This window comes from Myotis lucifugus, unplaced genomic scaffold (genome assembly GCF_000147115.1).
Source record: "Myotis lucifugus unplaced genomic scaffold, Myoluc2.0 scaffold_626, whole genome shotgun sequence".
Classification (NCBI taxonomy): domain Eukaryota; kingdom Metazoa; phylum Chordata; class Mammalia; order Chiroptera; family Vespertilionidae; genus Myotis; species Myotis lucifugus.
The window spans coordinates 158,525-182,167 of record NW_005871674.1 but is presented as its reverse complement, the minus strand read 5'-3'; the positions used below and the strand labels follow the sequence as shown (position 1 = coordinate 182,167).

The window sequence follows — 23,643 nt, the reverse complement described above, 5'->3', positions numbered from 1 at the left end:
CTTGGAGATCAAAGTGATTGAAAAGGATTGAAGACCTTGCTATCAAGCTCATTCACTCAACAAACATTTCCCGGGCCCTTGCTATCTGGGATCAATCATGCAAGACAGGATACAAAAATACATAAAGAATTAACAGCCCTAGCCCTAGCTGGTTAGGCTCAGTGGATAGAGTGTCGGCCTGCAGACTGAAGGGTCCCAGGTTCAATTCCGGTCAAGGGCACATGCCCGAGTTGCAGGGCTCGATCCCCAGTAGGGGGCGTGCAGGAGGCAGCCAAATGATGACTCCCTCTCATCATTGATGTTTCTCTCTCTCCCTCTCCCTTTCTCTCTGAAATCAATTAAAATATATTTCTTAAAAAAGAAAAAAATTAACAGGTGAGCTTCAGTCTCAAGAAGCTAGTGGAGGCTTAGGACAGACAGGTGACAAAACTCAGAGCAGAATGTGGACATCCAGTGGAGAGAGAAACCGGGGAGTAGATCAGCCAAGGTCTTGGCAGGAAATGGATGGCACCCCAGCTCCCTCCCACCAGGTACACGGAGAAAAGTTGAACAGGGGCTCAATTTACAGAGCAGAGTTCAGTCGGGTCAGAGACACCAACAAGGCATGGAGATGCACCCTGAGCCTAGAGACAGTGATAAGCTGCTACCTCCCTTTGGCCAATGGGCTAGGGGTGGGGATGGTAACTAGAAACAAAGAGAAAAGCTGGAGAAGGCCAAGGAGGAGGAGCGGTGGTCTCCACGGGAGGAAACCGCCAACCTGCAAGGATCCCGTGGGGAGGAAGCTGGGAGAACGAATCCCCCAGCCTCTCTCTGCTCCCAGGTTCCATGCTCCTACCGGTCCCTCCCAAAGGCTGAACCCCACCCGGAGCCGGAGAAGCCAAGGTGCCCTTTGATTTCTGACGCAGCCCGCGGAGCATTCCGGACAAGGCTGGCCAGGGAAGCTGGGGTACAACTAGAAAACACCCAGTCAGGAGCTTCCCGGTGAAGAAGGAATCGGTTGGGCCCAGAGGTGGAGAATTTGTACGTGGGGAAATAGGACCATTCCCAACAAGGGGGGGGAAAGACCCAGGTTGGCAAGTAAACGGAAACGAGGGAGTAGCTCAGTTCCCCTGCAAGGAAGAGAGACAGACACCAGCAGATCCTAAGACGGACTATGGTTGAAGACTCGAGGCCAGGATAGGGACTTGGGAGATAATTTGCAAGACAGAGGGTCACGGAAGGTGTGATCACAGGGTTCTAGGCTGAACTGTATTTCCCCCCAAATTCCTTTGATGAAGTCCTACCCCCGCCCCCCGAATGTGACCGAATTAAGAGATAGGTTCTTCACAGAGGTGATTCAGTTAAAATGGGGTCATTAGAGTGTCCTCAGAAAAAGAGGGAATTTGGAAACAGACGCAGACAGAAGGAGGACGGTGTGAAGCCACCGGGAGAGGGCGACTCCAACTCTGACAAAAGCCAGCAGGTAAAGCTGCTACTGCTCTATCCTGCCTGGATCCTGCAGGTGCTGTGTCTTCCGTCCACTCCACTAAAGGGGCCGTGGGGGCTCTGATGGGACCCTTGTCCTATGGTTGAGCCACTAACAAATTTTGGGATCGGAGCTCACGTAAACCGGCCAGAGACTTGGTCCCAGCTTGTAAGGAACTGGCATCCCCGAACCACCAATAGTTTTCAGTCAACGGGACTCTTCTGTCGCTGATTCTGTGAACAACTGTTCAGAACCACAGACCATCTTTTGCGGTATCCTCTTATCAAAGGTATCTGCTCCACTCAAGGGATCCTGCTGAACTCTGAGCTCTACAAAAGACTTAGTTGTCCTTTGGAAAACCCTGGGGACCCCAGACAAGGTGATGTTTTACTTGGTTCCCCTCACTGCACCCTCCTCCCTGTTGTTGAGCGTCACCTGTGCCCACCCTCAGGGGCTGCTCTTTCCTGCTCCCGGGAGGGTGGAATCCACACCCTCTCCTCCCACCCTGGCCCATCAAGGGAGCTGCCTCAACCTCCTGCCCACCCTCCTCGCCCACCACCCAGGAGCACAATCTAAGGCAACAGTCACCCTCCCCAGCTCACAGGCCTAGGACTCCCGCCTTCAGGGAAGTGAGGAAGGGGTCCAGAAGCATGTTCCTAAACCAGCCATTTCGGCAGAGCCCGTGACCACTCCAGGGAAATTCAGCCATTCGGACCCTTGCTGGAAATTAAGTTTTAGTTTTAGCACCAGCCAATAGTAACGTAGGGATGGAAATGTGTCCTCTATTTCGACTGAGAAAGCCACCAGCCTTCTGGGAGGACAGATTCAGGGTTATAGCGTTTACTTAGAAACCGTCATTACAAAAACCGATTTAATTGCTATCAGTGACTGATGGCCTGCTGTTGAGGTATCTCACAGGCAGCATCTTGCAGGAAAGCATTATTAGCCCCTTGTACATGTGAGTTACGTGGCAGAGCTGGGATTCGATGCCCAGATGCGTCTGACCCCAGAGCTTATCCTAGTCGTGCATGAGCATTACCTGCAAAGCACTTAGAAAGTGCAGATTCCCGGGCCCCGCCCAACCCTACGCATCACAGTGTCGGGGTGGGGCCCAGGAAGCTGTATTTCCTTCACTTGTTCCCCAGATAGAGCAGATGCCTGAGGGCTGGTCCTCGCTGGACCACACTGCCCGTCTAGGAAGCCACCTGGCCCCGCACAGATGACGTGTGGCAGTCATTCTCCTTGCCAACTGTGCACCAACTTCATGGCTCCGGCAGTGACAGGAATCGGGAGCTGAGCAGGAACAGGAAGTGCAGAGAACAAATTTTGTGCTTCTCCTTCCGGGAAAGGCTTTGTCACTCCCCAGGCCCCCTAGACGTATCGCCTCCCACATCTAAATGACCAACTGCGGAGGAAGGGGACGAGCCAGCAGAGCAGAGCCGAGGTGACACACGCATCAGGGGTGTGTGTGTGTGTGTCGCTTCCTCCCTCGGTCCCTGTGCAGCCCCTAACGTCCTCGTGAGGAAGCTGATCCCGTACCCGCTGAAGACGACTGTCCCCGGGTCCCCTGCCCCGGTACTTGCTCATCCACAGGCCAGCCTCTCTGCTCCTGCACTCCAAAGAAATTGCCAATAATTGAAATTCAAGTGGCAGCCTGCTTTGGCCACTAGAGATAATGGATTAAGAAGCAGGACGCTTCAACAGGCTCTCTTTCCACAGGCAGCCGAAGCTCGGCCTCCCCCCTTCCTCAGTTTCCTTCCCGGCAATGAGCCGGCAAGCTGGCCAGGTCACAGTGTCTGGCTGTTGAGCACAAGGTCAACTGGCTCCTGAGTTCAGAGGTCAGGCTTCAAATAAGCTCAACTCTCTGGGCTTGGTGCTAAGGTCACAGACAGGGCCCCCCAAATCCCGCCACCTGGTCATAAAAGGAAGCGGCCAGAGTGCAGACGGATCAAACAAATCCATCACCACCGGAGGAAACAGCCCATCAAGCGCATGGAGACGGATGGTGATTCGGTAGCATCTTTGATTTGAAAGACGCCACATCAGAAATGACCTCGCAGCAGCGCCTAATCACTTCCAGAAAAGGACCCCGCTCTGAGGGAGCCAAGGTGGGAGATCAAAGCATTTCCAGCTAATCATCATTTCTCATTAATTACTTGTTAAGTAACCCGACCCAGACCCTGTGCTGCTCCCTACCTCGCATCCTGACAGCCTCCGTGAGCACCCTTGATCTTTCAACCCAACCTGCATGAAATTGAGAAGAAGCCGACTGCAAACCTGGGAATCAGGAGACCCCGGGCGGCCCAGGCAGTCGGTCGTTCACTTACTTCTTCCGTTCCCGTTAACTTTTTAACCTCACGGGCCAGGAAATGCATAAATATAGCGCCGGGCCCCCTCTCCCCCTTCTCTCTGCCACATCTCATTGAGTTCCTCCTTGCAGAGAAACACGTCTGGGGACAGAAACGCCTTACTATTCACAAGCTGCGTGGCCCCGAGTGTGCCAGGGCACCTCTCCGAGTCCCCAGCTTCCACGGCGCCATGGGGATAAGACTACCCACCTCCTAACCTCCTTGTAAGGGTTAAATAAGATCTAAACGCTGGTACATACACTGAGGAGGAACATCCAGGGGACGTGGGCTGTACTGGCAATCATTTATTTCTAGAACTGGGGGCCGGGGGAAGGGGGGGAGGACACGGCATTCATTAGTCTATTATTTATACCTTTTTGGACTCTGAAATCATTTACAATAAATGCCGTGGGCTGAAGTGTGCCCAACCCCCAAATTCCTATGTTGAACCTCCAGCACCTCCAAATGGAGCTATGTCTTTACGAAGGTAACTAAGTTAAAACCTGTCGTTATGGTGGGGCCCGAATTCAGTATGGCTGTGTCGTTATCAATACAGGAGATTAGGGCACAGATACACAGAAAGGGAAGACCACGTGAAGACACAGAGACAGCAGCCACCTACACGCCAAAGACAGTCCTCGGAAGAAATACACAGATCCTGCCAACTGACACCCTGATCTCAGACGTCTGGCCTCCAGCGCGGTGAGGAAATGAACTCCTGTCGTTTAAGCCACGTGATCTGTGGTACGTTGTTAGGGTGGCCCTGCCAGACTCATACAATAAACTTCAAAGAAATGATAGAAAACATAAACTAAATTAAAAAGACTGAGCTGGCTTGGCTCTAATCGAAAAGACAGACAGTAAGTGTTGGTGAGGATGTGGAGAAATCGGAGCCCTCGTGCACAGCTGGTGGGGAGGGAGAAAGGGGCAGCCACTGTGGACAACTGCCTGACAGTTCCTCAAAGTTCAACATAGAGGCACCATCTGCCCAGCTAGTTCTACTCCTAGGTATCTACCCAAGAGAAATGAAGACACGGGCTCACATAAAAACCTGTTCACAAATGTTCAGAGCAGCCCTATTCACAATTGCCATAGAGTAGAAATAGCTCAAGAGCCCATCAACAGATGAATGGACACACAGAATATGATATGTGGCCATACAATAGAATATTACTCGGCCATATAAAGGGATAAAGTACTGATACATGCTAAACTTGGATGAAGCTAAAAAATGTTGCGCTAAGTGAAAGAAGCCAATCACACAAGGCCATATACTGTATGATTCCATTTCTATGAAATGCCCAGAATAGGCAAATCCATAGAGAAGGAAAGTAGATTAGCGATGGCTGGGAAAAGAAAGCTTAGGGGGCACCAGCTGGTTTGGTTCAGGGGATAGAGCCAAAGGATCCCGGGTTTGACGCCAGTCAAGGGCACGTACCTCGGTTGCAGGCTCCTCCCCAGCCTGGGCCCTGGTCCGGGAGCATACAGGAGGCAACCAATCGATGTGTTTCTCTCACATCGATGTTTCCCTCTATCTTTCCCTCTCTCCCTAAAAATCAATGGAAAAATATCCTCGTGTGAGGATTAACAAACAAACAAACAAAAAAGAAAGCTTAGGGGAAGGGGGTACAAAAATGTTCTAAAATTAGATTGTGGTGATGGTTTGTACAACTCTTTCAACATTTTCAATATACTAAAAACATCTCATTGTGTACTTTCAGTGGGAAAACTGTATGGTATGTGAATGACATTTGTTTTATTAAAAAATGACTGGTACCCCATAAGTGTTGCTGAATGTCAAAGGTTATTCCTTCTCCCTCCTACTCCCTCTTTCCCAGATGCCTAAGGGCTCCAACTTTTCCTATCCAGGCCCAACTTGGGTATAGACCAGGGGTGGGCAAACTTTTTGACTCGAGGGCCACAATGGGTTCTTAAACTGGACCGGAGGGCCGGAACAAAAGCATGGATGGAGTGTTTGTGTGAACTAATATAAATTCAAAGTAAACATCATTACATAAAAGGGTATGGTCTTTTTTTTTTTTTAGTTTTATTCATTTCAAACGGGCCGGATCAGACCCATGGGCCGTAGTTTGCCCACGGCTGGTCTAGACCGGTGCTTATAACCGATCCTCCTCGGGGTCAGGGCCCTCCTGGTGTCAGGGCTACTCCCCCAGAAGCAGCTTGCCATTTCCAGGCCTCTGGAGGAAAGGGGGGCAGATGTTCGAGTGTGGGTTTTTTTTTAATGTCTATATGCCCCTGAGGAGCGGGCTGAGGGTCTCAGGCAGAGACGACAGGGACATCTGTAGTCCTGAAGTGACTTCCCCCTTTGGACCTCTCCATGGATTCTGAGATGGCAGTGGGTAGCGGTGAGTTTGTTTCTTTAACAGCCCACATTCTGCAAACCCTACTCCTTCCCCTGGAGGCACTGAGGCAAAGCCACGGTTTCCTCTTCAAGTTCAGCACAGCTGTGGGGCCTGGCTGGGCTGTTTCAAGGTGCTAGGTCTGCAAGAACAGTTTGTGGTCTGCTAAATGGCATTTATATTTATTGCCCATGTCGGGGAAAGCCAATTTTAAAATGCTTCCATGGACGGGGGACCTAAAGGCAGAAGTCAGGGAGGCGAATCCTTTTCCATTCCCATTGCCTCCTAAATTCCCACTAAGCTTCAGAGTATTAGAATCCAATACCCACAAGGAATGAGTGCCCTTTTCCCCAGCGGATCCACATTTAGGAATGAATACACCCTAAGGAGATAAACGAAAGTAAAAAGAATAACCCAGAGCAGCACTGTCCAATAGAAAGAGAATGTGAGCCACATACGGATTTTAAACTTTACTGTAGCCACATTTAAACAGGTAGAAAGAGCCCTGGCTGGTGTGGTTCGATTGGTTTGGTGGCATCCTGGGCACCGAAGGTTGACATTTCAATTTCCAGTCAGGGCACATGCCCAGGTTGTGGGCTCGATCCCCAGTGGGGAGTATGCAGGAGGCAACCGATCAATGATTCTCTCTCATCATTGATGTTTCTCTCTCCCTTCCTCTCTCTAAAATCAACAAGCATGTCCTTTGGTGAGGATTTTAAAAAACTACATTACCCCCAAGTACATTTGAGATGAATAATGAATAATCTTTTTTAGCGTAAGTATATCCCATGTAATATGTAGGATATACTTATATTAGGAATTTTATTTGTTATTTATCTGAAAATCAAATTTAAATGGGCATCTTTTAAAAAAATCTGGCAACCCTAATTTCAATAAGCAATCAATAAAAAATAATGAGATATTTTGCACTGTTCTTTTTTGGTCTAAATCTTTGAAATCTGCTGTGTATTTACACTTACAGCACTGCTCGCCATATTTCGAGTGCTCAACAGTCACATACAGCTTAGTAGCTACCATTTTGGAAAGTGCAGATCTAGAATGTTACTCTCAGTAATTTACAGAATGGCAAAAAAAATAAAATTAAAATAAATCAGAAATTAGCATCAAGGAGGAAGGTTGCTGAAGTTACAACTCACATTTGGAGAGCCCTAACCATCGGTCGGTCCTTGTCCTAAGGACTTTGTGTGCATTATCTCATTTAGTCCTCACCGCAACCATTCAGAGAATATATGGTGTAACCCCTTTTTACAAATGAGGAAGGTAAGGATCTGGGAGCATATATAACTTGCTTAAGAAAGTAGTGGAGCTGAGTGCAGACAGACTGATGGTAGATGGATGGGTTGACACACATGAATCGGAGCCTAACACAGCCATCAGGAGACACACCCAAACCTGACTGGTTTTCTCTGGATGGTGGACTTTGAGGTGGGGTCTAAATAAGATAAGGGAGAAAAGAAAAAAGAAAAAGAAAGAAAAAAACAATTAAAAAAAAAAGAAGATAAGGGAGGTAGAGGACTAGGCAGAGCAACCTGCTAAGATAAAAAAAAGAAGATAAGGGAGGTAGAGGACTAGGCAGAGCAACCTGCTCCCCATAAGTTCTAGAGATGTCTCTAGATGTCTCCCAGTGTCTTTTTTTCGATTTTTGTTAATCCTCACCCAAGGATATTTTTCTATTAATTTTTAGAGAGAGTAGAAGGGAGGGGGAGAGACAGAGAGAAAGAAACATCGATGTGAGAGAGACACATCGATTGGTTGCCTCCCGCACTCGCCCCTACCAGGGCTGGCCAAGGATCAAGTCTGCAAACGAAGTACATGCCTTTGACCTGAATCAAACCCATGACTCTTTAGTCCATGGACGGATGCTCAATCCACTGAGCCAAACCAGCTAGAGCTCTTCCCAGTGTCTTTATCCTTTCCTGTTTGATTAGACTTTTATTTTTATTTTTTTTTAATTTTTATTGATTTCAGAGAGGAAGGGAGAGGGAGAGATGCCTCCCGCACTCGCCCCTACCAGGGCTGGCCAAGGATCAAGTCTGCAAACGAAGTACATGCCTTTGACCGGAATCAAACCCGTGACTCTTTAGTCCATGGACGGATGCTCAATCCACTGAGCCAAACCAGCTAGAGCTCTTCCCAGTGTCTTTACCCTTTCCTGTTTGATTAGACTTTTTTTACGGTAAGCATCCACCAATTTCATAAAGAGAAAAAATTCACTTTCAAAAGAAAAGAAAACAGTCACGAAGCCGCTGGAAGGAAAAAAGCAGAGGTCGGGGGAGAAAGAAAAAAGGGAAGGAGAAGAAAATTCACCGCAGGGAAAGGTGAGGCATCACTTCCCCCCAGTTTCCTGAGTGACCACCAGGAGGCACTGCCTGCAATTCTCACGCTAGGGAAAAACTATCCCTTTCGAAAACCAAACACTTGCAATGAACAAACCACTAAAACCATCTTAACTGGAGTGCCCTCTCCCAGGAATCCCTCCTGAAAATGTCAACATTCACCAAACAGATGTGAAAGGCCGTGGAAACGGTCTCCCAGCGTCGGGCAACCTGCGTCTTACCTTTGGAGTCTTCTTTGGCCAGGTGACTACAGGGACCCCAGTGATGGCCAGACTGGGGTCGTCGTCAGCGTGCTCCTTCAGGACATTCTGTGGCCAAACAAAGGAGCCATATTAGCCCAGGGCAGGGGGGAAGACCTCTGAAGGGGGCTGGAGGCCACACCTAAGCCAGTTAGAAACACCCGGAGAGCTCTCCACAAAGCCCACCACCCACCCGCCACCCACACACTCAGAAGAAACTGAGTCCATGTCACTAACGTGTAAATGTTGCTTGTAAATGTCTTGGCTCACTGTTATCTCCCCAAAGCCGCACACAATGACTAACCTATAGTAAGCTTCCAGTAAATAACTGAAAATAAATAAACAAAGCCACAAATTCCCAAAGAGGGACTTTCTACGAAATGCCTGACCAGTACGCCTCAAATCTGTCGCAGCCTATAAAAACAGGGGAAGTCTGAGAACTGTCACAGCCAAGAGGAAACGTAATATGGTGTCCTGGGTGGGATCCCGGGACCGGTAAAGGCGAGAGGTAAAAACTGAGGCGATGTGAACAAATCACAGACTTCAGTTATAACCATGTGTCAACACTGGCTCATTAGTTGTAACAAATGTACTGTAAGATGTTAACAATAGGGGAAACTGGGTCTGTGCAGAGTATATGGAAACTGTACTACCTGCTGAATGTTTCTGTAAGTCTAAAACAAAGTCTATTGATAGAAAATAATTTTTAAAATGCCAAGTAGACAGTAACAGTTACAATAAGGAAAATAGAATGTGTAGGGTCCCCATTTTTCTACCATGTACATATTTAAAAAGAAATACAGCCCAACTGTGTGGCTCAGTGGTTGAGCATCAACCTATGAACCAGGAGGTTCGATTCACAGTCAGAGCACATTGCCTGGGTTGTGGGCTCGATCCCCAGTGTGGGGCGTGCAGGAGGCAGCCTATTAGTGATTCTCTGCCAGCACTGATGTTTGTACCTCTCTCTCTCTTCTTCCTTCCTCTCTGAAATCAATAAAAATATTTTTTAAAAAAGGAAATACAACAGAAAGAACCAAGAATATGGACATGATTCAACTCTGGTGGATACTTCACATGGGGCACTGAGAAAGGCTACCAATGGTTGGGGGGACAGTGGGAACTATGTGTACCGAGGGGAGGACATTGTTTAGAATTGCCAATGTCCTGATGATAATATTAAGCCAACCAACTTTTCATCTGTTTCCATTTTTAATTATTGTTTTCAAATGCACCGAAGACGTCCTATCCTTTAGTACTTACAACACCTGTCCCCTCCTCATCTCTGTCCATCACTCGGGACAGGTGGGACTAGCTGGGTGAGGGGTGCCCATGTAAACAGCAGGAGGGCAGGCACCGCACGAATGTATGAGAGTGAAATGTACTGAGTACTTTCTCTCTGCCGGGCACCATAACAACTACTTCAGATCCACTCTCTCATCTGATCTTCTTGGCCACCCTGTGAGATGGATTTATCACCACCTCCACAGTGTGGATGAGGAACTGTGCCTCTCAGAGCCTGTCTCCTTTAGTTCCATTCTGGAAGGATCACGGTACTGAGCCATGTGGTTTTCTTGATTCTGTCATAGACGGCACATCATCAGGGAGCCCCATCTGACCCCCGGCCAAACAAAATCAGCTAATGTGCATACGTTAGCACCAAATGTCTACTCTTCAAAAATGCGCAAACCATTCTTTCCTAGAACAGGTCACTGGTCATTCCCCAGTTCCCATCAGCCACTTTGTTCAACAAAGACCTACACTTTATCTTGTTTAGTTTTATAGTTTATCCAATGATTTCAAATGCCTGTCCTCATTTGGCCTTTTGGGCATTTGGACAGCAGACAATGTAAGAGGTTTAGTTCCATTATATAAATGAGAAAAATCAAGCTCAGAGGAGTTCCAAGGGAAGCCCAAATCACACAGGTAAAACCTGACTCTCAATCCAGTGTTCTTCCACAACACCCTTCATCACCAGCCAGAGAAAACGAACGTTGAAGGAGCCACCATGTCCCTTCCTTGTTCTCTCAACCTCCAACCCACAATTCACCAGAAGTCTCTGATCAAGTTCCTTAAATGTCTAAATCAAAAAAATACAAAAATACAGGTGGGATGAGATTAACCAAAAAAAAAAAACCTACATGCATATATGCATAGCCCATGGACACAGACAATAATGCGGTGAAGGCCTGGGGTGGGGGGAGTATGGGCTAGACGGGGTCAATGTGGGGGCGGGGGGAACATCTGTAATACTTTCAACAATGAAGATAAATTTAAAAAAAAAATACAAATGAAAGGGAAAAATGGGTGGTTGATAAGAGCCAAAACCTAGCCATGTGGAGACTGACTTATTTCGGGGACTGTGTCCAATCCCAGGGGCTCTGGTTACTGTGAGCCGCCGTGAGCAGCAGTCGGAGGTCCTGGGGAAACGGAGAGGAGAGAAGACCTGGCCTTTTTGTAACACAAGCCAAAGGTCACACCTGGGCAAGCACCAAGGACGAACACCAGGGGTCAGAAACAGAGTCCTGTTTCTCACTGGTAGTGGCAGCAGGGGGCACCAGCTAAGGATTCTGCCTTGGACCCACATTCCTGAGCTATGTTTTATTTCTTAGTCAGTGCAAAAGAGCCCCCAACATCTGGGAAGAGAGGACTGGGGGAGCCCTGAGTGTGCAGCCAGGAAGAAGTTGCTCACCCCCTGTGACAACACTCTCACTTGGAAGGTTAGTTTTGGCTTCAAAAATCTTTCCTGGGTCGCCAGAGACCGTGAGGGACTGGTGGCCTGGCCAGACAGACAGGAAGTCCCCTATTCCAGAGGACAGCACGGTCCACTTCACCCATTCAGGCTCCTGGCCACACAGCATTGAGAGATGCTCGCAGAAGCTCCAATGCTCCTGGGGCTCTAGGAGGCCTGTCCACCCAGTTTACAAACTCCTTAGCCTAACAAGGGCCTCCTCAGACAAGGCTCAGGACCGTAAATACCTCTAAAGACTGTCCAGTTCAACAAATGAGCTAAGTGGGTAGATTATATGAAAAAGAGATGTGCCGGCCTAGTGGAAAATACACACTCGGGGAGGCAGTAGGGAGTGGCGGGGACTGCGGTGTGTGAAGTCAGCTGCCACTCACTCCCCACAGCTTGCCGCCACTCAGGAACATGGGCCAGGGTAGCCAGGACATTGTATGTGAAATGTTGGCAACTAATTACAAAAAAAATGTTTGCTACCATGCAGGCCAAACACCACTGAGGCTGAATCCAGGCCTTCCGAGGTCTATCAGGTGGATGCAGGTGAGAGAGAGGAGGGGCCGAGTCCCACTCCCAGAAAGAAATCTAACCAACCAGGAATCAGGAACCCTGCACATAAACAGGTCAGACACACAAGATACTTTTAAAGGAAAAAGGCTCTCCACAGCACTTCCTCTTGAAATGAATGTGTTTTTAACTCAATTTCAATGTTTTCGGAGCCTAATACTATTAATGATTGAATTACTGATGAAAATACCTTATTCTCACTTTACAGGACCTCAGAAGAATAACGTAGCCACAAGACAGAATTCTCAGGCTTCCTCTAGGGAACCCAACATACAAAACTCCTGCCACAAGATGAGGGATTCTTAACCTGGGGTCTGGGAACAGGCTCAGGTGTCCAAGACCCCCTGACATTGCATGCACAATTTTGTGTGTATAAGTAGATTTTCATAAAAATCTCAAGAGAGGCCAGCAACCTCTAAAAAAGTCAAGAGTCAATGAAAAAAACCATTAGCGAGTAAAGATTTGCTTTACAGAAATACTCACCATAGAGTTTAAGATTTTTAAAGCCAAAAATTATAAAACTTTAATTTCACAGCCCCTGTAGAAGATGTACCTGCTCTATCAAAGTGAAATGTACCTGGATTAGTGATTTCGTATACTGGCTCCCTCTGCTGGTGGTATCTGTCAGACTACCTCATGTGGGCCCCGGGTCTCACTTCTGCTAGACCCCTGGTCACAGAGCACCAAGGGGAGGACAGTCTTAATCTATAATAATAAAAGCGTAATATGCTAATTAGACCGGAGGACCTTCCGGCGACCTTCTGGACAAAGCCTCGGCTGCGAGGGCCGAGCCCCATGCACGAATTTCGTGCGTCAGGCCTCTAGTATTTCTATATCCCAAGGCCTAACACATAATGTTTCCTAAATGAATAACTGAACTAATTAACAAACCTTGGGTAGAGTTTGCACACCTCAAAAAAAGAGACTTAAATTCCGTTTCAAACCCCAGCAGGCAGCTGGATTTTCTTGGGAACCAGACATTGGAGAAGGAAGCTCAGATGCCTCTGAAGCTTCACTCCGAAAAGCCTTAGCCATGCTGACAGGAGGGAGCTCCTGGAGCGTATCCACACAGGAGTTCTGGAGGCATTCCTGCGTCCTCACCCCTGCTCTGTCACCTCACGCACGTCCCTTAACGTTCTGAAACTATTTCCTTATCCTGTAAGGGCAGATAATAAGGGTAACTACCACTTGCCCAGCCCTGGTACCTGGCAAGTAGTAAGCTTTCCACAAATGTTAGGATTATGATGACAACAGGACAAGGCTGCCCAGTGTATTTCCTTTTTCTTAAACACCTGTTCACTAGCCCTCTGCCTCTTGCAGGCCTCCCCATCTGGAGGACTCCTATGCTGCCTCAAAGCCCAGCTCAAATGCCCTCTGCATAACTATCCCAGAGCCCTGGCCAGCTCCCATGCTCAGGGTACACACGGCATGCTCAGTGGCACTTCATTCTCTGTCTCCTGATTTCTTCACCTGCCTGCTTCGCTGCTAAACAGTGAACTTCCCGAGGGCAGTGACTACGACCCTCTGCTTTCTGTTCCCCAATGGATAGCACAGCTGGTGCTCAATGAAAGTTGGACCAATAATTAGGCTCTACTACGTGGAGAACTCTGGACCCCGGATGGCCAGATGGCCCACTTTAGCTGGCCACCTTGAGGCTCACCAGGATGTACAACCGGCTCATGTGAAATGGATACATGTTCCAGAGGAAGCCAACCCAAAACACAAGTCTCCCCGACCAGGATGGCGGAGTCCGTCCCCAAAACCCACGGCAGCACCTGTGATGCTCCCATAGCGACTACTGTTGGCAAATCCTCAAATTCCAACAAGTGCGAGAAAGAACTCATTGTCAACCACAAAGCTGTCTTCCACCAGAGTCCCCAGGGGGGCCTCCACTTGGACTCCCTGGATGAGCTGACCTGGACCAGAGGCCCCTCTCTGTGCATGGATGTGTCCCAAGGAAGGTCTGCTCCAAGCCACCCTGTGCTGAGCTGCCCTGGAGAAACTATGCTTTGAACAGACCCTCCCAAGCCCTGAGCTGTACAGCCCCAGACGCAGCTCCCTGCCCACCTTCACACCCTCCAGGAGCGCCTGGGGGTCCTCGATGCCCTCGGGGACACACTTCTTGTTTTCTGGGAGGGATTCAAGTTTCTCCACCAGAGCTTTCAGGCCCTTCAGTTCAAACTCGGTGAGGTGGGTCCATTTGGCAGGGACCTCGGTGGTGGGAGAGCCAGTGGGCGTCTTAGGGTCGTCTATGGGCATCGTCGTGGACTTGACGCTTTCCTCTGACTCATTAGACAAAGTCCTTTTGAGGAACCGCAGGGCAGGTGCTTTGGGCTTCTTCCCGGGGGGCTCCTGGTCCTCAGAGGGGATGCTGGTGGGTGAGGCAGGGCCATCGGCAGGTGGCTTGGGCACCTTATCTGCACCCTCTTCCTCCTCCTCCTCCTCCTTCTCCTCCTCCTGGGGCTGCTGCTCACAAGACTCCTCCTCCATGTCCAGCCAGGAATCAGATGAGAAGCCGTCTATACTGGGCTTTCTTGGGGTATCTACAGGGAGTGGGGGTGAAGGGATCACAAAAGAAGACTGAGATGAGCACCCTAAACTCCCTGCTGAAAGTCATGTGACCTCCATTCACTTGCCTCCCTCCCCCCCGCCCCCCGCACCCCTTTACACTAGAGATCGAGCTTCTCTGAATAGTTCTAACGGTCTATGCCTCCCTCACTTCTAGAAAGGTTGGGGTCAGTCAGACACAGGTTCAAATCCCAGCTCAGCTTCCTCCAGCCATGTGTACCCACACAAGATGCTTCACCTCTCTGAACACACCTGGCATTTTATATTTTCAACATATAAAAATAACACAAAAGAGCATATATGATGTCTGATTCCACTCACTGGGATGTCCAGACAGCAGATAAACCCAGAGACAGAAAGCAGATTAGCGGCTGCTGGTTTCTCTCTGGGGTGATGGCTGTACAACTAAAAACCATTAAAGTGAACACATTAAATAGGTGAGTTGTATGGAATGTGAATTATATCCCCATTATGCTCTTTTAAAATATAAGGCAGCCCAGCCAGTGTAGCTCACTGGTTGAATATTGACCTATAAACCAGGCAGTCAGTTTGATTCCCAGTCAGGGCATAAGCCCTGGTGGGGTGGTGGGTCCGATCTCTAGTAAGGGACGTGCATTTTGATAATTTTCTCTCATCATTGATGTTTCTTTTTTTCTTCTTTTAAAAATTTATCTTTATTGATTTCAGAAAGGAAGGGAGAGGGAGAGAAAGATAGAAGCATCAATAATGAGAGAGAATCATTGATTGACTGCCTCCTGCACGCCCCACACTGGGGATCGAGCATGCAACGCAGGCATATGCCCTGAGCAGAAATCGAACCGTGACGTCCTGGTTCATAGGTTGATGCTCAACCACTGAGCCAATACCGGCTGGGCTCATTGATGATTCTCTCTCTCCCTCTCCCTTCCTCTCTCTTAAATATATATATATATATATCTCAAAGACGACTTCCTCCGAAGGTCTGTTGTGAGGATTAAATAAGGCCTCGCAGAGCAGAGCACGGTTCCTGGCACACAGCTAGCATTTGATCAATGAGGTGTGTCTCCCTAACATCCCCCCTTCTCCTTGGTAGAGGGACTAGAGAGGTGGGGGAAACAGTGGCAAGAAAATTTAAGAAAAAAGTGGGCACCGATGACCAAACTCTGACTCAAGATTGCCTCTCAGGCCCAGCCGGCGTGGCTCAGTGGTAGAGCGTCGACCTATGAACCAGGAGGTCAGGGTTTGATTCCCGGTTAAGGGCACATGCCCAGGTTGTGGGCTGGATCCCCAGTAGAGGGCGTGCAGGAGACAGCCGATCCATGATTCTCTCTCATCAATGATGTTTCTCTCTCTCTCCTTCTAAAATCAATAATATATATATAAAAGATTGCCTCTCGGAATCTGGAATGTTCTTCTCCAACCCTAAATACCCAATGAGAGAAGGGACTTATTTCCTGGCCTGGGGCTGCCACAAAATTAAGCCTCCGGTCCCCGCAGGAGTGTGGCACGACTACAATCACAGCAGCTCTCACGCTATTTCAAAATCATTTCCATCTCCTACTGGGCTGGCGACTTCAGAAGAGTGGGTTGCAGGGTTTCGGCATTTTTCACACCCGAATATCATATCATCTGACAGGAACGTAACTCAAAACAGACCACCACCACCCCCGACAAAACTGAATTTTCAGGAGGCAAATGAGCACTTCCCAATAAAACCCCGGCAGAAACATGTTCCCGACCCTATGCCCACCTGAAACCAACCCCTAAAGGCACTAAGGATGGGAGTCAAGGGAAGGAAGGAGGTTTAACGATAGAGAAAAAAGAATCTCAAAATCCTGGAGATAACAGCAGTAATCATGCGGCCCTATTGCATTTTTCTATCTTGTGTTGAGAAAGATGCAATAATTGAGGCACAGCGGATCCGCATCCAGTAAAACTGCAGCGGTGACAGCTCAGAGGCTGAGGAGGAGAAGTGGGGCTGTCAGAGCTGGATGCAGCTTTGGGGCAGGCGTCTGTGAGTCAGGACGCAAGGACTGAGCATTCTGGGGTGGGGGGAGGGAGGTCCCTTTAAGTAAGGGCAGCAGGGCAGGGCGCCACAGCTGCTGCTGAGAACCACCCACTGCCCTGCCAGGCTTGTGTTTCCAGTCCTGGTCACCCCTCTGCTGGCTCAAAGCTGGCCTGGGATTTGAGGGACTGGCTGCATCTCCTGTGCCTGCTCTTATATGGACAAAAACCCAACCCCCAGGGCACAGGGAGGGGGAAGGTCATTGGTAGCTACTGAGGAATAAAAAGAACCGGGATGCTTTGTTCTGTGGGAATCTTGCTTCCGCAATCCCGCCCAGGACTGGCCCCTCCCACATCTGCATAGTCACCAGCGCGACCTGGAGGCCATCAATGTGACTCCGTTGGGGTCATGATTTCGTTTTCTTGGACTCTGCATTCCAAGTAGGAATCTGACAAGGATGGCTTCCCAGCTAAGGTGTCTCTAGGAATCTGCCTGACACTCTGGCTCAAGAGATTTCCCGGAACCCAAAGACTCTCAAGGGCCCCACTGGAAAAAATGCTTTCTGCCCCAGCTGAGCGGTCAAGGTGGCTGACCCCGCCGTCCACTCACCAATCAGCATTGATTCTCGCTGGTATTCCTGAGTGAGGTAGGACCTCTGGGTCACACAGTACACGTATCTCTCCAAGACATACCAGCACATCTCATAGTAGAAGGGGTAACGGAATTTGGGCTGCACCTGAAAACAAAGACCCAGGGACGGAGGTCAGTTTCTGGAGGGCAAAGGGAAAAGGAGGGAGAGATTGAGGGGGTGAGGGCTCCCGGGGGTGGGAGTTATTTTCATCATCTTAGCAAGAGCACAAATGGTGTGAGGGAAAAATGGGGAGGGGCTGCAGGGCGAGGGGGAGGCGCTGGATGGAGGAAGATACCAGGAGCATGCACGAATGAGAGGGGAGGAAAAGGCCTAGGCGAGCGCCTTTCAAGGTTCCTTGAGCTGCGTGCCACCAGATGAGGTCGGCTTTGTGCTTCGAGAAACAGAATCGTCTCCTGACCTGCTGAGGAGGGTGCGGGCACCCACGAATTCGAGCCACTGCCTGATTCCAGCTACAACAGAAACGGGCTCCTGTTGTTCTTAAAAATTCTTGCACAGACTCTGCTATCCCACCCTCCCCTGAAAAACAGAAATCAATCCCCGAACCTACCCAAGTCCATGTGCAGACCGGCTATCTATCAAGCATCTCCTGCACTCTCAGGGAAAGGCCACACCAGGCGGACCAATGAGGATGGAGGGGTGTGGCCTCTCCACCCCTGGGGGCGGGGCCTAAGAGGGGTCCACCTCCAGCTCCTTCACCACCACCTGGCACTGCCCAGCCTGCATTCCCAGGCGATTTCCTTGGACACAAGTTCCTGGTGTAACTCTAACACCAAGGGACACACCCCAGGTCTGGAGCAGGAGTTCAGACAAGAGATCCCTTCCTGGCTGTTTCTTATAGGGGACAAAGGATAGGTGCCGACAGCTTTGTGTATCAGAACTATGAAAAGGCCTGGAACCCAGGGGAATGCCAATGGGTGGCAGGTAGCACGCAGGGTGAGATGGCAGCGAAAGATGGGAAGCAAGCAATACCACTGACGGCCCTGGCACAGATGAACCTTCCGGAAACTGCATCCTGAGCGGGCAAGGGAGGACTGACGGAGTGGGAGGGTGGTCCCTCTCCCATCTCTGACTGCTCTTCCCCCCCAAGGCTGTATATAGACACTGCACGTCTACACTCACTCCTGCTTGCCTGCCCTCTCACCAAGGGTGTGTCTGCCTCAAGGGACCTCTGCAGGGGCCGGGAACCCCTCTCCACCTCTTCTACTCAGGGAGCTGGATGTTAATACACTCTCCCAATTTTCTCTGCTGACAATCAACAGACAACATCCTACATGTGAGACGAAAACAAAGACAAGCAGGCCCAGGTCCACCACGTGCCCTTCAATACTATTTTCCTGCCTCTCTCACCGTGCCCACTGGAAAGGGTCCCAACCTCACCCTTCTTGAGAGTCCCAGCTCTCAGTTCCCCATCCAGGCCCTGCTGATTCAGTTTCCAGACGCAAGGCCCTTTTCGCATATTTGGGGCCTTGCCTCTCCCATCTGTGTATTGGGTCCATTTGACCTCCCTGCCTCTGGTGGATGGTATGCTTTGGAATGAGATTCTGGCTGCCGCATGCTTTTGAGCTCCTGGGGGGGGGTGGGGGGGGATTCATGGTGTTGGGAACATCATCTAGCGGTTTCCTTGGCTCCAGCGACTTTCCCCAGGGGCCAGTTTTCTTGCTGGAATAGTATGCGACTAATGACCTTCTTTCAGTCACCAGATCAGTTCCCTCTGGAGTTTAAAAAGGAGAGAGGCCCTTCCAGGTGAGGCAGACCCTGACCTCCTGGGAAGAAGGGTTTGGGCGTCTCAGCCCCACCCCTACTCCAGAACAAAGGCCAACCGATTTGGAAACAAATCGCCCATACCTAGAGCAGAGGACACACAGGCCCTCCTCTTCTCAGACCCTCACTCACATCTCCTGGTTTTAGACTCCATCGGTAAACCTCCCAAGCTGCTTCTGACTTTTCAAATTTGGGGAGCTCATCCAAGCCATTCTGCATTGATGGGCACCATGGCACCCGAGAATCTTTGTAGATTAGAGGGGAGGGATTTTTTTGGCTGTATTTCAGCAGAGGACGGTAAGTCTCCCCTCACTGTTGCTGAGCCCAAGAGAAACCAGCTGGGTGAAAACAAATGCTGATGAAGGAATTAAAATTCTTTTCATTTTCTTTTTTCTTTTTCTTTTTCTTTTTTTTTTTCCAAGAGAGCACCGCAGGAAACAAAATTGGCAAAGAATTGACTTACAAACGGGTTGTCGCCTTCCACCCTTCGCCTTCAAAAGGTTTCAGCCACATGCCTGGGAACATTAAACACACGATTGCTCAACATTAATTGTTGACAAAAATCGGAGCCTCATCAAATTGAGTTGTTCACCAAAAGGCAAGGCGGTTGGTGGTTCAGGGAACATCGCGTGCTCCCTACCTGCGGGTCATCCAGGTGTCAGCGGGCCTCCAGGGGCCAGTCTGAGGTCCCAAAGGCCCATTGGAGTGGCACCTGGCCTGAGCCCTTCCTCTTACAGCAGAATGACCGCAGGAGGTCAGAACCACAGGTATTTCGGGGCATCGAAAACTCCCAGGCCTCAGGATTTGAAAAGCTAAAATATGAGGGTGGGTGGAAGTATCTTAAAAATTTTGTTTTTCTCCTGGAAAAAAAAAAAAAGGCAATGGGGGGGAAAAAATCCAATGGTAGGAGAAAGGTGAGAGGAAGGGTAAATTATTTGCAATTTCCAAATAGATTCACTGGCTGAGAGGAAATGGGGCATGCGGGCATTACCTTTCCTGAGAAGGCTGCTTTCACTAGAACCATTAGGGAAAAGGAAAAAAAAAAAGGTAAATAAAGGAGAGATGGCAGTTTAATGATCGCTGGGACCATCCCTACTTGGAGTTAAAAATACATAGTGATCTTTGTTGAGACGTTATCTTCAAATAACGAGCATGCAACTTGCCCATTCTTTGCTGTCGTCCTTCCACCCCTCTGCATATTTTTAGAACGAGAGGGGAAAGATTTAATCTCCAAAGGGGACAGGGGGGCAGGAAATGGAAACCCACCAGTCCCAGAACACCTGTTTGCGCTTGTCTTCGGGGCAGCAGGTAAAGTCACCTATCACCCGGCCCAGAAAAATTTAAACTGTGAGAGCAAGACATGGCTTCCCAGACCTAGGAGAATCATGAGGTTCCCCTGGTCTGGATGGAGGAGGGGGGGGCGGGGTCCCCCACCTTGGGCCACAGAAGCCAAATTCTTTTTCTAAGACAAACTCACACCATGAGGCTCAGAGACGGACCATGTCCTCTGTCCCGCCCCCTGTATTTGGTTTCCAAGCAAAGCCATGTTTCAGGACTCCTGGAAAACTATTTTTAAATGGCCACATCCTTCTTCAGCAGCTCGCAGTGACGGAAAGAATTAAGCTGTAGCGAGCTGACAAGGAGCCGTGGCACTTTTTCTGGCATCCAGTGCTCTCTCCCCAGCATCCTTTGTCTCCCTCAGCTCCTAAGACATGAACAATTGGACCTCGTCGACAAGCCCTCACCGAGGACCAGAAATCAAAGCAGGTTGAACAGCTTGCCCACCAGCCCCGCTGCCCATCAACCTGCTCGGGGGAGGCCAGATGAGTATCCGCTCACATGACAGGGACAGTGGGCCTTGGGGGAGGGGACCCTGCCACGCTCGTCTGGATGTGGGTGTGATATTCCACGGGCACTCAGTGTTCAGCTCCAATACCTTCCCCCCACCCCCAACATCCTGCTGAGTGGGGTGGGGACCTGGGCTCCTCAGGGGATGACGAAGCCCAAATCCACTGGCTGAAGCTTTTAGAAATCTGAGCCTGGAAACTCATGAGCCCGACTTCTAGTTCTAGATTCTTCCCTTTCTATCCCACACTTCCTAGTCTGCTCACAAACAAGCTGGCCCATTCCTCGGGACCAGTCAAAGAACAGTCGGCCAGAGCCCCAGACAGCACGTGGTCCAGATTCTGAGATGACCACTCACACCCAAATGGAGCCCTTACCACAGAATGACAACCTCCAGCCCAGCGCTGGGCTGGCCACCCCCAGACCAGGAAAGGGATGTTGGGCGGGCAGCAGAGAAGAAAGGCACGAACGTCCACAAGATGAGACCCAGTCTGTGCAGATCTGGGCCTCCCAGGCAGCAAACCTACTGTCTGAAGATGCGTCCTCTCTTTTTTGTGCACCTGGCCACTACGGTGTCTCAAGTGGCCCCTGAGAAACCTCTGCATGGGGTCCCTCAATGTCAGGGCTGCTAAAAAGGTCGGATGCACATATAGTGGCTAAAACTCCCACCCATCTATGTGATTCCATGCAGATCGAGGCCAGAAAGCAAGACTGAGAAAGAAGTGAATTCTGGGCCCAGAGCTCCTGCCTCTATAACATTTTTCTTTAGGTTCCAAGCATAGCAACCCATCTTTGGGGCAAAAAAAGTCATCTCTGTGGCAAAGCCAGGAAGACATGGTATGTATGGTCCGTCCATCCAGTGGAGTATTACTCAATCATGAAAAGGAATAAAGCACTGACACAACAGAGGTGAAGCTTAAAGTCAACACGCTGAGTGAGAGAAGCCAGATGCAAAAGGCCACCTCATTATGATTCCATTTATACGAAACGTCCAGAACAGGCGAATCCACAGAGACAGAAAGCAGATTAGCGATTGCCAGAGGCTGGGGAGGGGGAACAGGGAGTAACTGCTAATGGGGACTGGGCTTCTTTTGGGGGTGATGAATGTCCTGGAACTAGACAGACAGAAGTGATGGCTGCATAACCTTATGAATGTGCGAAATGCCACTGAACTGTGCATTTTCAATGGTGAAATTTAAATGTGAATTCTCTCGATAAAGAACAGAAATAGCTGAATAACTATAATTAAAAAAAAAGAAGAAGAATGAGCCCTTTTTGCCCCAGTTTCCCACCCTTGGACCTGTCTCAAATGCTTGGGGACACTTAGTCAAGTTCCAGCATAGGAAAGAGGGCGGCAAGTTCCAAGCAGCCAGTGCTTTTCTGGGGACACTTACAGAGTGGAGCAGAGAGCACACACCAGGTCCCGGGGGGTGGGGGGTAAGAGGTGGGGGGTGGAGGTGGGGGTGGGGTCGGGGGAATCCATATCTGAGAAACCATCACCATCACTATCAAGGGGAGCCAGGGACCCCCCAGTGGATACTGAGATAGATCTCAGAGGCAGCATCTGGGGGAATCACAGACACTGGCTTCCTCAGGCTCCACATCACATTTGGGGTTCCCAGGGGACTGACCTTCTTTCCAAGGTCAAGCCCTCCTGCAAACCACAGCAACAACCACCACGAAATTCCCCCTACTCCCTCCAATCCCTTCTCCACGTGAGGAGGAGGCGGCAGGCTGCCTGACATGTCACGGTGCTTTCTCAAGAGACACTTCCTCTTAGGCAAGGGGGTTTTGGCTGCCACCAGCTTGGAGGTGAACAGAAACTCCCAGGGCTCCGGGAGAGGCTCCTGTGGGCACCCACCACCCCGAAGAACCAGGACCAAGGCCCGGATTGAGGCAGGGAGCAGGAGGGAAGAGGCACTGCGGAGGCTTCAGAATGACTTGTCCACACAACACCCTCATCGATCTCAGCAGAGCTCAGGGGCTGGGCGCGCCCACCCAGAGAGAAGGAAGCCACCTTACCCGTGTTCTGTCCTCGATCTCATAAATCCGCAGCTGCATGGGCACGTTAAAGCTGTGCAGGATGTTCCCACCGAATACCAGAGAGTCTACAGGGGTGTAGACTGCATGGATCCAGCCTGGGGGTGGGGGGAAGAGAAGGTCAGTCACCAGCCCCACCTATGCCAGTGTGTAGAAGGGCGCAGGAGGCCCAGGTGAGCACCCAGGGTAAAGATGAAGGATGCTCAGGCCTGCCTGATGCAGAAAGCCGGACTCAGGCCTGCAGCCAGCTGGACCGCTGCAGACAGTGATGCTGGCTCGCTCAGGTAGGGTGGTAGGCAGCTGTAGACCAGCCCCCACTTGTTGAGGACCTTGGTGACAAAGGCTTCCTTGTGCTGATTTGGACCTGGCTGCAGCCAACAGAGACGTAGGCCCTCCCGTGCTGGCCAGGGAGCTGGAAACCCCTCACTCAGGCTGCTCAGATGTCCTTGAGCCTCTTCCTGGACATCCCAGGGATCGCCAGTCTCAGGTGGGGCCACAACTAACAAGTGACATCTTGTCAGGGCTGCAGGACCCAGACACTTCTCCCTGCCCGGTTCCACCTTCTGCCATCAAAACCCTCGAAGGCCCGTGAGCTGCTGACACGTCTCTCCCCGAGCTCCTAGCCCAAAGCCTGGCACAGTAAACATGAAAATGCTGAGTGCTTCCCTGGGCCAGGCACGGTCTAAGGCAGTGATGGCGAACCTTTTGAGCTCGGCGTGT

The 23,643-nt window shown here is 50.0% G+C and overlaps 1 protein-coding gene across 4 annotated transcripts in view; it reads right to left on the bottom strand.

The window, feature by feature from the left end:
• KDM2B (lysine demethylase 2B) overlaps positions 1-23,643 on the bottom strand; it is a 106,498-nt gene that overhangs the window by 32,717 nt on the left and 50,138 nt on the right. For all 4 annotated transcript variants that reach the window (XM_023746078.1, XM_014447207.2, XM_006104972.3 and 1 more), the window contains exons 9-12: positions 22,906-23,021; positions 17,235-17,361; positions 14,141-14,616; positions 8,752-8,838 (exon numbers count right to left, since the gene is read on the bottom strand). In XM_023746078.1, coding sequence (XP_023601846.1) covers positions 8,752-8,838; positions 14,141-14,616; positions 17,235-17,361; positions 22,906-23,021 — 806 coding nt within the window. The remainder of the gene's footprint in view (positions 1-8,751; positions 8,839-14,140; positions 14,617-17,234; positions 17,362-22,905; positions 23,022-23,643) is intronic.